This window comes from Sitophilus oryzae, unplaced genomic scaffold (genome assembly GCF_002938485.1).
Source record: "Sitophilus oryzae breed Bouriz unplaced genomic scaffold, Soryzae_2.0 scaffold_1582_pilon_pilon, whole genome shotgun sequence".
Taxonomy (NCBI): Eukaryota; Metazoa; Arthropoda; class Insecta; order Coleoptera; family Curculionidae; genus Sitophilus; species Sitophilus oryzae.
This window is the reverse complement of record NW_022146261.1, coordinates 2,955,645-2,973,222: the sequence shown is the minus strand read 5'-3', so window position 1 is coordinate 2,973,222 and position 17,578 is coordinate 2,955,645. Positions and strand designations below refer to the sequence as shown.

Here is a 17,578-nt window from a genome sequence, read left to right as displayed (position 1 = left end):
GTAAAATTATATCGTATTTATGTTTTGCAACTTAATATTCATTAATTTTTTTATTTCGTTATGACCTATTATTGACTTATTGCTAAAATAATATTGCACAAAATGGCCAATGTTCGCAATAAAAAAATATTTTAATAGAAATATACCCAATAGTGGTTTTAATACAGAATACAACCACTTAAAATACTTGCATTTATATCTGGGATGCCCTGTATTTATGGCTAATTTTTAGCTCCATGTTTCCATGTTTTTTTTTCTGGACGCAAGCATACATATTTGCATGTTTAGATATATTTGTTAGATTTGGTTAGACATTCAACTACACTTTTAAAGAGACTCAAAACTCTATATTACCTGAAGTATCATTGATACTATAAATTTTATTCATTAACGACGTGGAAAGAACAACTTCATCAAAAACTGGTACAGATCCTCCAACCAAACCGGTATTTCCTCCTTGTGGGCAAACCGCAATTCTATTATCATTACAGAACGCCAAGATATTTGAAACTTCCTCTGTTGTTTTTGGCTTTAAAATGCATGTACTGTAGCCTTAAACAAATATTTGTTTATTAATAATTATTAAGCAGGGTATCAGAATCAGTAAGTATACCTGGCGATAATAATATAATGGTTATACAAATTAATCTAGTCAAATGTTACTAAAAAAAAGCCTTTTGGAGGAAAAATGTGGGATAGTTCTAATTTCTTCAGTTTATTATCTTTTTGTTCTGTTTATTAATTTTTTCCCTTCTGTTTTTTGGAATGCTGAATTCGAATCTAAGGTTTTAAAATAGGTTTAAAAAAACATGAAGAACAAAATAAATCAAAACCACCTACCCCAAAATTTTCCCCAAAAAGATACAATTTGACTAGACTATACAGGGTGCTACAAATTGGAGGTAAGAGCACTATCTTCGGTAACCGTAATAGATACGAATATGGTTAAATTGGGGCAAAGTTGCGCTTTGGGATGTTCACCAAGATGCCATCAAAAAAGTTTTAATAATTTCAAGAATTGCTGAGTTATTTGGAAAAAACGGATTTTTTTAAAAATTAATTTTATTTTTTCCTGTCGTTACTTTTAAGAAAATCAAAAAAATAATTGCACATTCTTATAGCCACTTTATAAGAGCTATCTGACAGTATTTTTAGATTTTCAAATTAGCTGATAATTTGTGAGATACAATTTTTTTAAATACGGACCTGCATTTTTTATTTCAGTTTTTGAAAGAACTCAGTCTCCTGAGTATAATGATGCCACACTTAATATTTTTTTTGTTTCGGACATTTGAACACAATTTATTTAAACTAATTTCAAGTCCGGCTCTGTTTTTTTTAATATTTAATCTATTCATAGGTGCTCGGTGGCGTAGAGGTACAGGCGCTCGTCTACCAATCTCAAGGTAATGGGTTCGAATCCCACACCCGGCATTGCATCAGCCGACTATTTTTATTAAAATAAAAATAGTTTGGGTACCTAGGTCGACTCAGCCTTAAATGAGTACTTGGGATTCACAATCCTGAGGTAATAATAGGCGGTTGAAGCGTAGTGCTAACCACATTACCTTCCTTGTATACCGAACGGCTCTCGTATGGCAAGCTGTACCTTGCTACTCCCAAGGCGTTAAACGCTATATATGGGAGCTATTATTATACTATTATTTCTATTCAGTGGCGGATACAGAGGGGGGCCTATGGAGCACGGGCTACCCCTAAAATCTGTAAATTGTGTAAAATGTTAGGCTTTTGGGTTAAAAACGGCCCTAATAAGCATATTTTACATTGCTTTTTATTTTGGCCCCCCCTAAAATAAATTCCCGTATCCGCCCCTGTATTTATTCATCATTACAATATTAATAAGCTTTCAAACTAAAAATGATGTGGGGTATAACATTAAATATGGAAAATCAAATGCAATAAAATAATAAAAAATAATATACAAATGAATACATTACTTCGCGTCATTTGTAAAAGTGAAATCAATACATCTCAACATTTCCAATAAAGAGTACAAAATGCATTCTGAAGTATAAGAAGAAAGTTCAAAGAGTTATAAATAAAATTGAACGAAAAATACATTTGTGCAATAGGGAGGGTGGTAAATGGTAACTGGTAACCATTTCGAACATGTAGAACATTAGAAACTAGTTTGTAGAAGTTGATTTACTTATGATAACTACGATTAATATTACGCATATTAGATCGCACACTGAGATTTCAAATTCACAATAAAAATAAGTTAAAAATAATATCTTTAAATTGCTGACCTGGATATAATTTATTTGAATCTACCAATTGGCTCGATTTTCCTTATTCAATGTTAATTAGCGCTGGCTAATATTGTTGCGATGAATATAATGAGATTAAATACTTTAAAAAACCAGAGTCGGACTTGAAATTATTTTAAATAATAATTAAATAGTTTTATTGTTGTTAAGGGACCCAAAACAAAAAAAAGTATAAAGTGTGGCATATCATTGTACTCAGGAGACTGAGTTCTTTCAAAATCTGAAATAAAAAATGCAGGTCCGTATTTAAAAAAATTGAGTTGGACTCTGTATCTCACAAATTATCAGCTAATTTGAAAATCTAAAAATACTATCAGATAGCCCTAATAAAGTAGCTATAAAAATGTGTAATTAGTTTTTTGATTTTCTTAAAAATAACGACAGGAAAAAATAAAGTTAATTTTCAAAAAAAAACTTTTTTTCCAAAAAACTCAGCAATCCTTGAAATTTTTAAAACTTTTTTTGATGGCATCTAGGTGAACATCCCAATACGCAACTTTGCCCCAATTTAACCATGTTCGTATCTATTACGGTTACCGAAATACCAGTGCTCGTACCTTGAATTTGTAGCACCCTGTATACTATATACACTCTTTAACTGATTCTTATTGAAAAATTATTAAACTTATTGCGTCTAAAATATAATTCGTCAAAACTACTTATATAAAAATACTAATAGAAAAATTCTACTAGAAACTATTTTCGAAATAGCGTCGTTTTTTTAACTTTTTTCGATATTTTAAATAGAAGGCAGTCTGGAAAAGAATATAAACAATGAACTTGTACCAAAATTAAATTAATAATAATTTTAATGGCGCATAACATGTTCTTTTGAAAACAACTTTCTATTACTAAAACTAACAACTTAGTATTTTTTCAGAAAAAAATGTTTTTCTACAAAAACTAAAAGTGTTTTTTATATTAATACAAAGTAATTAATTTACTAATTCCATGAAAAGTCATCAGCAATAAATACATTTTTCAGTGGACGATTAGAAGTGGGTACTGGTTATTTGCTGGTTATTATAGCTGTTAAAAAATATTTAATTTCGAATGAAATCGATCCACGCCGCAGTTTTATAGAAAAAATGCAATGAATTCTGTATTTTACGCTCAGGCAAGTTCTTTTCCATAGAACTGCCAGAATAACGAAATTGAATTATTGCTACTTATAACGAAAAGGTAACTTTGGACGGATTATAGTTTAAACGTAAAAAAAGTTTTAAATTTATTTGACAAAATTCGAATTTTTTGTAAATTTTTGTACAGGATGGCGCCTCTCATACGCTGCGGAAGCTCCAAAGAGAACGGTAGTTTATATCGAAATGAAATTTTGGCAGCATATGTAGGTTAACTGAAAGCATTTTATAAAAATATATAGAATTATACAGGGCGTCCCCAAAAAAAGTTACACATCAAAGTTTTGTTTTTTCTAATGGGATACCTTATATATTACTTGATTTTCGGAAAAAAAATAAAGGTGAGTTTTACTAAAGAAGCATATCCCCAATATCTAAGGATTTTGACATATTTCACATTTTTGAAAATAGAGAGTAAATTTTAAATTTCGTTAACAGCTACCTAAATTTTAGTTGACCAGTAAAATTTAAAATTTAATTACTGGTCATAGCACCTAATGGATCTTCTCTGGTTCTCTGTCTGAGTGTTGTTGGCTCTTTTATTCACTAGTAACTCACATAGTTTATTAAACATCTCCTCCAAACGTATGTCAGAACTCTTTGGCTGTTCCTCAACCGTTACCGAGCCTATCTTCAGTTTAGGAATGGCGCTAAATGCAGCTTCTATTTCCAGCGCCCTGACAAGTACTTCGCTGCTGGTCGAAAACCGCGATATTTGCAGCGCCTTCTCTAACTCGTGGTCCTTCAGTCCGCTGATAAAACACTGGGCGGCGAGTTCCTCCCTAAACCCTTCCGGTGCTTCTGGATATGCCAGGTGTACCAGCCGACGTAAGTCTGCTTCGAATTCCTGCAGACTCTCTCCTGACCTGTGCAGGCGTGTCTTGATCTGGGCCTGGTAAAGTTGACGTCGATGTTGGTTGTCGATATCTTCGGTCCAATGCAGCAACCAAGGTTTCGTACTCCTGCTGTTGGGCTGCAGGAATAGTTTGCAGCAGTTCCAGGGCAGGGCCACGCAGCGCGATGACAAGTGCCGCTGCTTTCTCCTGGTCGGTCCATCCGTTGGCAGCAGCCGCAGCTTCAAACTGGCGGTGGTACATCGTCCATGTCGTTTGTCCATCGTAGGTCGGAGCCTTAAGGTTCGCAGTTCCCGGAACGCCAGGTGTCCTTACTTGTACCTTGGTCTTCTGTAGGTCCATCTCCAACCTTTCTATCTTCTGCTGAAGGCGCTCCTTCAGATCTTCTACGGCTTCTTGGAAGTGGTTCTGCTGTTCCTGGCAACGTACTTCCAACGTTCTTGTTGCTTTTTTCCATATTTTCGAGACTTTTCTTAATACGATCCTGCTCTTCAAGTTTTTCTTTTTATCGACGCACTTCAAACCCTTGTAAAATTTTCTCGATCCGGTCCTGTTCCTCTTGTCTTTCTTTCTGATGACGCGCCTCTAAGCCTTCCAGAATTTTCTCAAGCCGGTCCTGTTCTTCTTGTTTTTCTTGTTGCCGTTGTAATTTTTCCTCTTCCTTATCTTTACGTAGTCTTTCTTGTTCTTCTGCTTTCTCTTTACGCAGCCTCTCTTGTTCTTCTGCCTTTTCCCTTCTCATATTCTCCATAAAATCGCCCAATAATTTGCTTACTTCCTCCATTTTCTTCGCTTGTTCTCTCGTATCAACCATAAAAATTCCCAAATTCGGTGTAAAATCTTCAAAATCCACTTAAATCCCACTTCTGACACCAATTGTTACGGATTTCGCGGGTCCACTAATTTAAACTCACGGTAAAATACTTAACGAATTTATTTTCTCTCACTCTGTACGCACAAGTTATACTAATTTACAACACGATTTATGCAACTAATATTACTCTAAGGCTTTGGCTACACTGAAGAGCGAGCGGGCGTCCAGCGAGCGAGCGATTTTTCTAAACACTGGGCTACAATACAAGTGACCACACTGAACTTTTGCGGGCGGGCGATATTCAAGCGTGCAGCGAGCGAATTATTAAAAAACAAATCTGTTTGAATTTCGAGCGTGCGAATTTTGTGACGGGACACCGAATTGTGACGAATACGGCCGAAGTAAATATTTATGATATGTAGAAACTTGTTTTTATTATTATTTTTGTTGTCAGTATGATAAATATAATTGAGAATAAAGCGTGACAAAATGTGTAGCAGTGGCAAAAACGTAAATAAAGAACTTCTTATATCCGAAGTGCAAACACGGAGACCTTTGTGGCAAGATAGTCATCCACTCTATAAAAACAAAAATGCTATTGAAAAAATATGGCAAGAGGTTGCTGCGGCATGTAATTGTAGTGGTAAGTATTGAAAAATAATTATAAATATAACAATTAATAGCAATAGAAATTAGAATTTTTTATTATTTACATTATACATACACACATTAATTTGTTCGATATAGTGAAATATAAATATGAATTATATTACAATAATTATCGAGGCAATTGAAATAAGTAATTTGCAAGTTCTTCACGAATTTGAATTGTTGTTGTACTTGTTCATCTCCTATTAAGAAGTTTGGTAGTTTAATATTTGTATTTGGTAGGTTGGCTGACTGAGGCACATTGAACATATTACTTTCCAAAAAATTAAATAGTGTTGATCCTGCAAAAGTCCCACCGTCACTCTGTTTACCTCACCCTCCAACTTCTATCGTCAAAATTTTTTTATCTGCGTCAGCAACAGCTTGTAAAACCACAGAAAAGTAGTGCAAATAGTTAAAATAATGTGACCCAGAATTCGTTGGACATTTAATCTGACAGTGTTTTCCATCTATAGAACCGAAGCAATTTGGAAATTTCCACCGATTATAATAGTCACGTATAACTTTTTTTTAAATGTATTTCAGTAGGAACTGGCATAAATTCGTCAACAAGCTCTTCCCATATAACTGCACAAGTCTCAAAAACTATTTTGCTAATTGTAGATTTTCCCATTCTGAAGGAAAACGCCAAAGATCTAAATGAAGCGCCAGTTGCCAAATACCTAAAACAAAAATAAGTTTTCATTTGTGCATATTATTTTGTATTAGTTGCATTTTTTTAGTATTCCAATGATTTTATTTTCAGTTTCCGATGCAAAACTCAAATGGAAGAAATTGAAGGATCAGTTTAGAAAGGAGGTTAAAAAAAATACCAGTTCCGAAATCTGGAGATCCCTCACTACCTGGGAAACCCAAATGGCAGTATTTTGACCAGATGTACTTCTTAAGAGATTTTGTCGTTCCTTTGCAGACGCAAGGAAATTTACCAATGGAAACTAATTCGCAAACGCAAGGGACTTCACTGATGGAAACGGGAGATTCAAGTGAATCCGAAAATGGACAGGAGGATGATTATAATAATATGTCTCCTCAAAACTCACATTCTTCAGGGCCATCCCACAGAGCAGCAGTAAGTGGCTCAAGTTTTAATCGACAAAAGAGAACCAAACCAGATGTGCAGGACAAGTTTTTGGAACTGGAAAATAGGAAAGTTCAGCTTTTAGAACAAGACTGCAAAGAAGAAAATGCAGATTTGCTGTTTCTTAAAAGTTTAGAAAAAGCTGATTTCACAGATTTAGAAAAACTGGAAATAAAATCTGAGATATTATCACTAATTATAAAAATGAAAAAAAAGAAGCAATTAGTGGATCAGAATATTGATGATGTACAGCAAGGGGAACAAAATGTTGGTGAATCACAGCAGATAGAACATAGGGTTGTTAATGGTGTACACACAACATATCGGAAGTTGTAAAGAATAGAATGTATTTTCTTATAATTTTATAATATGAAATATACTTTGCAAACCTAAAGACTAAATATGGTTCTTACCTTAAAGTTACCACTAGCCTTTCCTCGGCTGATATAGGCGTACGATAATTTGTTTTTCTTTTCGTAATTCTGTTTTTAATCTTGCTAAGTAAAAAATCAAACGTATTTCTAGACATACGTAGATATTCAAAGAATCTGTCAGGAAAATCTCTTAACTCAAAATACAGGTGATGAAATTCTCCAAATGTTTGTCTACTTCGATTAATAGGATGCGTTCCATACTTTCGAGATTTTTTGAAAAATATATTTCATTGCATATAGAGATTACCAGTCACTAGAATATTTCTTTTCACCCTGGATAACGACATTTTTGCACAACCTATACTAACAATGAAACAAGACAAACTAATCGCTCTTCGGTATGTCCACAAAATCGCCGAACAGATTATCGCTCGCTCGCTAGCCGCTCGCTGCACGCCCGACCGCTCTTCAGTGTGGCCAAAGCCTAACGGTACTGGCACCTTCGCCAATTAATTCACAATTTAAAACGCGGTATTATCAAACTTTAAACTGTCCCAACTGTCGATAGCGCGCCTTTTATATAGCTGTGGGTCGTCCGGAAAATTCTATTCTAGAATTCTGTAGAATTTCTTTTACTTTCTGACGAATGCGCCATTTTTCTTGACACGTTGCTGTTTTAGTTGCTCACTTCTCCGACAGATGGCGCCACATACACCTTGACAATATGATTTATTTTTGATATCAACATAGGTCCGATTCTGCTTTGTTTCGTAGCTACAGGGTGGTGCAGTTAATTATATATTTTACCTAATTTCTTATTAAATATTTATTATATTTATTATTACTATTAGTTATTATTACTATTAGTCCAATCTAGGGCAATTTCAAATAAAAAATAATGGTATTTAAAATAATTACAAAAAAAACTAATTTAATAATTTTTAACATCTTGTAACTCTAAAACTATGCATTTCCATACCCATGTTTATAGGAACTTTTTTTATTTTTTTTGGTGAGAAATCAATGTGTACTTTTTTAAAACTGTCGCAAGTTAATGATATTTATTTCTTTAAAGGTTGCTATTAGACTCGGATCAAGGCAAATTAATAAAATTGCGTTTATCTCATCAAGGAGGCCGAAATCGACCAAATATTAAGAGACAACTTTTAATCGGCATTAAACTGCTTGCACTATTTCGTTAACAGGAGAAAAAAGTCAGTGGCGTACATGCTTTTTTTAGAAAAATATTCCAGTGATAACCCACATCCACATCCCTGGTGAATATGTCGACACTTTTTTAACTTTAAAATATGTCGCATTTATAGTCACTTCTACGGTACAAGTTCTACCTTGAAAATTTCATTCGAAACGCTAAAAGTACTTGGAAGAAAATTATAATAAATCGAAAAATTATTAAGACTTTAACACCCTGTAGCTACGAAACAAAGCCTAATCGGACCTATGTTGATATGAAAAATAAATCTTATTTTTACGTGAGGAACTACGGGAGATGGCACATGTTTTCTGAAACACCCTGTATATTCCTAACACCAAAAGAATGATTGAACTTTTTTTAATTATTAACAAGTACTTATTTTTATGTGAAGAATCTCTCCACGAGAGATAGCACATGTTTTTTGAAACACCCTGTAAATATAATTTTAAAAAATAATTTTAATTAACCTACATATTTATATGGTCACAAAATGTCAATTCAATATACAAACTGTTGTTCTCCTTGTAGCCTCCGTGTCTCATGGTGGCGCCACCCTGTATACGAGACTTTTCATTTTGTGCGTTTATTTATTTAAATTTATTAAACATATTAAATTTATACAAAGAATTAATAAAAAAATATAATTCTTATCCTACCCCTCACGTTTTTAATCCAGTCAACATTATAGCTTAAACATTCATCAGGATTAGTTATGACTCTCGTAGATCCAAGTAAGTCTATAAAAAATTGTTTATGATCTTCGGTTAGAACAGCATAATTACCCCTTTTCACTGAATAGCGGTTCTAAAAAAATATTTATATTGTCATGTTATCATTTTATACTGTCCCACTTTTAAAAGGTTTTTTATTATTTTTTTTTCAGCTGGAATATTCATCAAAAAATATTAAAAAATAGGGCATGTATTTTTGAAATAACAAAAAATGTGGTATCTAATAGACTTATTAGAAGTCTAGTAGATATGCCGTATTTATTTATAGCCACTATATTAATAGAGGCTGTAAATAAAGACGGCATATGTACGAAAAAAAATACGAGGTTGATTGCTTGCTAAAATGTTAGTTATAAATGTAAATTATTAAAATATGCAGGGTTTGGCAATAGTGCGTCGGGCATTTGTAGCTCCTAGAATAAGAAACTTGGGCGTTTTGTTTAATAATTGCAAACCTAAAATATGTACTAGGATGTATTTCAGGAAAATATTTTAACTTCTATAGGGTGGCTCAAAAAAGTGTGAGTGGGTCGGGATGATATATTTGTTAAATGGAACACTCTGTATATTATTGCATTTTTGGCTTTCTTTCAGATCAATTTACATAATACTAAGATATGAGTAAATATATTTCGATAATTTCCGAGGTATTCATAAATAAATAAAAATATATATATACAGGGTGTTCCATTAAGGGAGGTCACCGGCCATATCTCGGAAACTACTGGGTATAGGAAGTCAGGAAAAAAATTCTTAAGACTAAAATGACCATGAGAAAATCCTGGAAATTAATTTTAAGTTCCGCATTTTACCGCAAGAGGCGCAATTGGTAGGGTGAATAACAAAATTCAAGTTTTCTTGAAAATTCTCATATTGAGCTATAACTTTAATAACAGCATTAGAATACCTGAAAAATTCCGCATAAATTCTGTCTGAGGCTCATTGGCGTACCGACCTTAATAAGGGTGGGGGAAGCTCTTGAACGTCTCAGTATTTAAAACTCTGTATCTTCTAAACGACTTATCCGATTTCAGCAAACTTAGGTTTGTTTGAAAGAGAAATGTAAGCGTTTTCAAATACTCAATCCACTGCTACCCAATAGTTACAAATTAAATTGCTAGAGGGCGCAATTTCCAATAATAACAGTTTTTTTTTGATTTTGTCACGAAAATTTAAATCATACGGTATAATTTTGATGTCATATTCGGAAAGTAGATTAAATTTGCAACAAAAAACGTTTAGACCGCAATTCGATATCTTCATTCGTTTCAGAATTATTGCCGGAAGAATACTTTATAACGCTTTAATTTAAAAAAAATGCTTGTTTTCATAGTTTCGTGGTAGGTAAAGCATTTCATGAAATTTTTGTCTAATTTTATGGTTGTTGAGGTTTTTATAAAAAAAAAAAAAAAAAAAAAAAAAAATAATAGTCTTTCTATTGGTTCCTTAAAAACTTTAATACTGGTATTATTGTTGTTTTGTTGTGGCCCGTTGGCCTTTAAGCACGCTCCAAATTTTGCCTTTTACATGATTTGGACTAGTCCTAAGCCTAGGTAAAGTGCGAAGGGAGGCACGGAATATGACAAATGAAAACTAATTGTTATCAATTCAAAGTTTAACCTTACGAAACTATGAAAACAACCATTTCTTCAAATTAAAGCGTTATAAAGTATTCTTCCGGCAATAATTCTGAAACGAATGAAGATATCGAATTGCGGTCTAAACGTTTTTTGTTGCAAATTTAATCTACTTTCCGAATATGACATCAAAATTATACCGTATGATTTAAATTTTCGTGACAAAATCAAAAACTGTTATTATTGGAAATTGCGCCCTCTAGCAATTTAATTTGTAACTATTGGGTAGCAGTGGATTGAGTATTTGAAAACGCTTACATTTCTCTTTCAAACAAACCTAAGTTTGCTGAAATCGGATAAGTCGTTTAGAAGATACAGAGTTTTAAATACTGAGACGTTCAAGAGCTTCCCCCACCCTTATTAAGGTCGGTACGCCAATGAGCCTCAGACAGAATTTATGCGGAATTTTTCAGGTATTCTAATGCTGTTATTAAAGTTATAGCTCAATATGAGAATTTTCAAGAAAACTTGAATTTTGTTATTCACCCTACCAATTGCGCCTCTTGCGGTAAAATGCGGAACTTAAAAATAATTTCCAGGATTTTCTCATGGTCATTTTAGTCTTAAGAATTTTTTTCCTGGCTTCCTATACCCAGTAGTTTCCGAGATATGGCCGGTGACCTCCCTTAATGGAACACCCTGTATATATATATATATATACAGGGTGGTCCGTACTGTATTCCGGAAACTTCCGTAGCATATTCTGCAGAAGAAAATAAGTAAAAAAGGTCGTATAAATTATGTCCTTAAATGCTTAGTTTCGGAGATACAGGGTGTAGAAGTTTCATTTTTATTTCGATGTTTTCCAAATAATTTATGAAGTTACGTCAATATTTGGATGAAAATTGGTGTCTGGGTGTTTTTTAACATGATAAATTTGGATTTTCATGTCAACATGACTCCTACTTGTAGAGGGCGCCACCTACATATGTTTTAACTGATTTGAAGAGTAATAACTTTTCGTCCGTACCTGTATAAAACTACTGAGTAAAAAAAATATACATTTACGACGTTTTTTACGTGAAAAAGGTCTCTTGGTAAAAATCGCTATGAGTAATGGTTTTCGAGATATTTGAAATCGAAATTATCAATACCTGTCATCATTGACATAAATTAAACATGTTGACTAAATAGTTATTAGACTGAGATTATAAATTTGAAATGTTTTTGTGCCAAAAGTTCAACAGAAACTGCTTTATCATCATTTTTTTCAGAAAAAATTATGATTAATTTAAAAAAAAATAAAAATTTCCCAAATTTATTATTTCAGTGAAATAACTATCTAACTCAACGTGTTTATTTTTCGTCAAAAATGACATGTATTGACTATTTCCATTCTAAATATCTTAAGAACGGTTGCTAGTAGCGATTTTTACAAAGAGATATTTTTTACGTAAAAAGTCACAGAAATGTATATTCTTTCGCTCGGAAGTTTTATACAGGTACGGACAAAAAGTTATTACGCTTCAAAACAGTTAAAACACATGTAGGTGGCGCCCTCTAATAGTAGGAGTCATATTGACATCAAAATCAAATTTCTCATGTCAAAAATCTCCCAGACCCCACAATCTTAAATCATACGAGGTGTTCAAAATTCTTCGTTAAACTTGCTAAAATATCAAATATTTTTCCTTAATTTTTTTAAATGGAAAGCCCTGTATATCATTTTTATTAGATGGAGAGTTAAAAACTGAACATTTTTTGTATTTAAAGTATTTCAAAATTTTTAATGGTTTCGCATATACACGCAATATTATTTCATATGGCTCTTTTAACGGCGAAATATGAGAGAAAAATCATTGGGTGGTTTCAATTGATCAACATTTACAGTGGAAAATGCCATATGAAATATAAAACCGCGAATATCTGCGAAACCGTTAAAAATTTTGAAACACTCTAAATACAATAAATAAATGTTCATTTGTTGATTCTCCATCTCTTGAAGAAATAATATACAGCGTGTTCTAAGTATTTAAAAAAAACGAAGAAAAATTATTTTATACTTTTGAAAGTTTGGCGTACAATTTTGAACATCTTGTATGATTTACGATTACCTTATTTATAGCAAAGTAAGTACAGACCATCTAAAGTAAATACCTATTTATTAAATTTATTAATACCCTACCTATTCTTTTTAATAATATTTTTAAGAAAGGCTGAAAAAATATATTTTTTATTTATTAATATCTCTCAAAGTATCGAAAAATATTTGCTCATATCTTTAGATTATGTAAAGTGATCTGAAAGAAAGCCAAAAATGCAATAATATACAGGGTGTTTCATTAAAAAAATAATCCCGATTCACTCACACTTTTTTGAGCCACCCTATAAAAGTTAAAATATTTTATATTATATATATATATATAATAAGATTTATTTAAAGATATGTGGAAAGTGGACTTAGTAAAAATCTTGCGCAAGACTTGCTCTTCCGCAAGACCAAGACCAACACCAAGACTACTTATTAACTGCAAGACCAACACTAAGGGAGTCTTGGTCTTGGTCTTCCGCTTGCTCATCACTAATATAGAATCTGTAAAGGCGGCCTAGGTGCGAAAAAATTTAGGAGGTGATTGCATGTTATAATAATAATTGTTATAAATGTAAAATATTAAAAAGATAAGTCCTATATTTTTGAAATCATAAAAAATGTGCTATCTAATCTAATAAAACTAATATATATTACCTTATTACCATAGACTTAGAATAAAATACTTATTACCTTAGTCAATTCTGGGAGATGACTACTGAAACATCTTTGGCTTAGTTTTAAATTATTTCTCTTGTTTGCGTTTCTCAAATTAAACAATTTACGAATTATCATTTGTGTCAGCATTTTGTCATTCTCGGCAAACTAATTGGGAACCTGCAACAGAAAAAATTGTCTATATAACAGTATACAGGAAATAGGAGTATTGCATTAATATCAACATGGTAAATTAATGAAATATTGAAGGAATTCATCGGTTACTTAAATAAATAGATCATAGACCCCAGAGCATCGTTTATAGTCAGGGGCGGATACAGGAATTTATTTTAGGGGGGGGGGCTAATAAAAATTAATGTAGAATATGCTTTTTAGAGCGCCATTTTTAACCCAAAAGCCTAATATTTAACCCAATTTATTAGAGGGGACCTAGGCCCCATGCCCCCCCCCCCCTTCTGTATCCGCCACTGTTTATAGTGATGGCCAAATGCAAGATTAGACTCCCTTGGTCTTGGTCCTCTAGGTTACTCTAGGCTATGCGAGACATTGCCGTTGGTGGAGAAGCTCCTAGTCTAGAGGTAATCCCGTCTCGGCTAAGTCTAAGGAGCATCTCACTGTCTGGGCTGCAATGTCGTGGTAAGAGAATTGTACCAGACGTATAATGATGCCGGCTGGGACTACCCTGTTCGTCATACCAGGCACCCTCTACTGGCTATCGTTATAATCACGGGCAGAGGGTGTGGCGGGGTGTCTTGGCTTAACCGCCCAGACCAAGAGGAGACAACCTCGCCAAAAACCTAAATCCTACTATAGCGGGACCAGGTCAAAGGAATGCGTGGCTAGATAGAAGACTAGCCTCTACTGGTCTTAACCTTGGGACACCCATTATATTCTCGTCCCTCTTAATTCTACATGTGGGGCTCTGTAAAAGTGGTTAACCGACTAACCGTTGCGGCGACGATGGAGGGAAAACCCCTACCAACACTGAGAACATTAACAGAGCAACTTCAAAGGGACTACAGGACAAGCAGCTGACACTTGTGGAAGTATAAAGGAACCAAGAATAAGCGAGAGAGAGAGAGCGAGAACCTCCCATCTCTGCTCCAACAAGAACAGAAAAAGCCAGAATGGAAAACCGTCTACACCGGGAGACAAGCAGGGACTCAGTCGAAATGAATATGACTTTGACCCAAAAGATTGGCGCTTTTCAATAGGGCCAAGAACGACGTTTCTTTGCCCAAAGCATTAACTATCTTTTCATAAGATTTAAAAATTTTAAAAAATTAGAGAGAATAGAAGAATCTATATGTCCAATGTATTTCACTCTTGACCCAAAATGAATATGGAAAAAAGTTCTTGTTACAAGAACAATAGTCTCTTGATTCATGCAAAAATTCTTGACTGAAAAGAGACATTTCTTGATTAAAGAGACACTTTTCTTAAATCAATAGCGAATACTATTGACTCAACTAAAATTTATTTTAATCTAAGAGAAGTCTACACATCATATACACGCCATATACAGGCATACTATACGAGGTATATTATTTTCTGATAAATTTAGGTTTTCCTGGTCTGTAGTAAGTAAAGTGATATTGTTAAATCACGATTTATTAAGTGGGGTACAAATGTTACATCACGATTAATCAAGGTAAAGCAAATAAATTATTAAAATTATAAGCTTTTGTCACATTTTGAATTTTTGAATACGACGACTTGAAATTCTAAAATTTTTGTAATTATTTGCATAAAAAAATCGATACCTATATTCTTATTCTATCTATAGTCACGCATGCATTATCTAAACAGGTGCATTAGGTAAATGTCTCTTACCTTCAAATATAGCAAATAAATGCTCTAATTTCCATTTTTTCAGAAACTTTAAAGAATCCATATATCCTAAAATTTGTCCATAAAAAAATGACAAATGCATGTTAATAACGATGACTAATTTGTTATACGATATGCGTTTAAAAAGCAAATTATGCAAAATTCCAAGTGGAAAATGCCAAGCAACAAAACCCGTGCGTACTATGATGTCCGACCTATGAAATGCGACGTACGACTGATCGGACTGCAGACTGTATATACCGTCCTTCGTAATTGTCTTTGCGTGTCGATATTATTTTTCATCAAAAGAGTATTTAGCTATTGCAAAAATGGCCATGTTTCTTGAATGAAGTACTTCCTAGCGTATTTTTCTTATTATCTTAAAACAAAGTAACTTGCACTTGGTTGAATGAAAATAGATTCAAGAGAAATTTTCGAATTTTTCAAGAGAACCAGTTTTCTTGAGTTAAGAGAGTTTTTCTTCAGGCAAAATATTTTCTTTTACGCTAAAATAAATTCTCTTGCCACTAAATTTTTTTTTTCAAGAACGATGACGACTTTAGTTCAAGTCTATCTTTTTATCAGTGCAGCTTTCCCAGAACTCCAATTTAAGGACATGCATGGCTTGGACCTCAAATCCAAGCAGGCATAAGTAATATGTTACATATAATCCGATAAGAGAAAGAGAGATATATCTTCTGTTATAGGTGTTGTTACGAGACAATACCGGTTTCAGGTTTAAGGAAAGAAAAAAAAATATAAATAGGTGGAGAAAATGGACACCGGTCCTCCAGCCTCCACCTCACGGGTACCTCTGCCGCAATCAATCCTAATTTATGTCACATACTAATATCTCATTACCAATATCTCATTTAATGTCACATACTAATATCTCATTACCAATATCTCATTTAATGTCACATACTAATATCTCATTTTTTTATCTGAAAAATAAAAAAGAGACTTTTGAGACGCACCCGGTAGAATGTTTAATATCAAAATTCATAAAATTTTACAGACAATTATTTAAGCATGTAAAAAAATGGGGATCCCTATTTAAAAAAAGAAAGTTGTTGTCAGTTGTTAGGATACGGTATTTCCGGAGGTGCCGCCATATTGAAAATATTTTTAATCGATAGTTGTTGTGAAACAAAAAATCTCCGATCCAAATATTGTAGCCTGGGACCTGGGAGCCTACTCAGTCTGAGACATCCTGTATAGAGCTTTGTTGGAACACTACTATATACGTAGCAACGGCCTAGCTACGTTGAAACACCGGTTCCCATTAGAACACCGAAGTTAAGCGACGGAAGGCGATACTGGTGGATGGACGGGTGACCGGTTCAAAACTCTGTATCGTGCTGTTGTTCAAGGGAAAGTGTAAAATCTAGGATTGATACACACTGCTCATTCACGCCGGTTCGAGGCCGGATGAGATCGGATATCTCGTGAGTAAGAGTTGATTTAGACACTTCCTAAGTCGGTAGGCCTTTGACCATGATATGGCCGAGGGTCGCGGTTCGGATTCCGCGTAAACAAAGTAGGCCCCGTCCAGATTAAAAGTAAAGGATACGTTAACTGAAATCTTTACTTTACTTTACTACTATATACACAAATTTTAAAATTTGTTATTTCGAAAAAAAAACGACGCAAAGTTCGCTGGGAAATGACGATCGATCACATTATACTGATGTAATCTTTCCAAAAAAATCCTTTATGGGTATTTCGCCACTGCACTGCAAGAAAATCTACAACATAAAATAATTATTTTTTGTAAACACTTCTGCGTTAAACCTAAACGGACGCTGCTTGCCAGAAGTTATGTTTATAGTAATACAAATTTGCCTAACAAAGAAAAAAAAATGCTTAACGTTTCGGAAAGTTATCTCTTTCCGTCGTCGGAAGCAAAAAAATACAAAGAATAAAGAAAAAAACTATTTAAAATATTTAAATTCAACTATTTGTTTTTGAGAACACTTTACTTTTTTTAAAACAGATACGTCTAAAAGAAACCGTTGACGTTCTGGTAAAATGACATTTTTAACTTGATATTTAAACTTCAAAATTAACAATTACTACATGATAACAATTATTACTTAATAAGGTAAAACCAAAAAGTCCCAAAGTTTCTGTATGATTATTTTTAAATTTTACGTATGTTATGTTTATTTATCTTGTTGTATCTATTGTTCTTTAAAATCAAAGAAGCGATTGCCATACACTACTAACATCTACAGA

The 17,578-nt window shown here is 33.4% G+C and overlaps 1 protein-coding gene across 4 annotated transcripts in view; it reads right to left on the bottom strand.

Moving 5' to 3' along the window:
- Positions 1–17,578, bottom strand: part of LOC115879531 (D-2-hydroxyglutarate dehydrogenase, mitochondrial-like) — a 186,491-nt gene that overhangs the window by 47,994 nt on the left and 120,919 nt on the right. For all 4 annotated transcript variants that reach the window (XM_030896414.1, XM_030896411.1, XM_030896413.1 and 1 more), the window contains exons 2-4: positions 13,526–13,669; positions 9,092–9,239; positions 355–552 (exon numbers count right to left, since the gene is read on the bottom strand). In XM_030896414.1, the coding sequence (XP_030752274.1) occupies positions 355–552; positions 9,092–9,239; positions 13,526–13,639 (460 nt within the window). In that variant the 5' untranslated portion in view covers positions 13,640–13,669. The remainder of the gene's footprint in view (positions 1–354; positions 553–9,091; positions 9,240–13,525; positions 13,670–17,578) is intronic.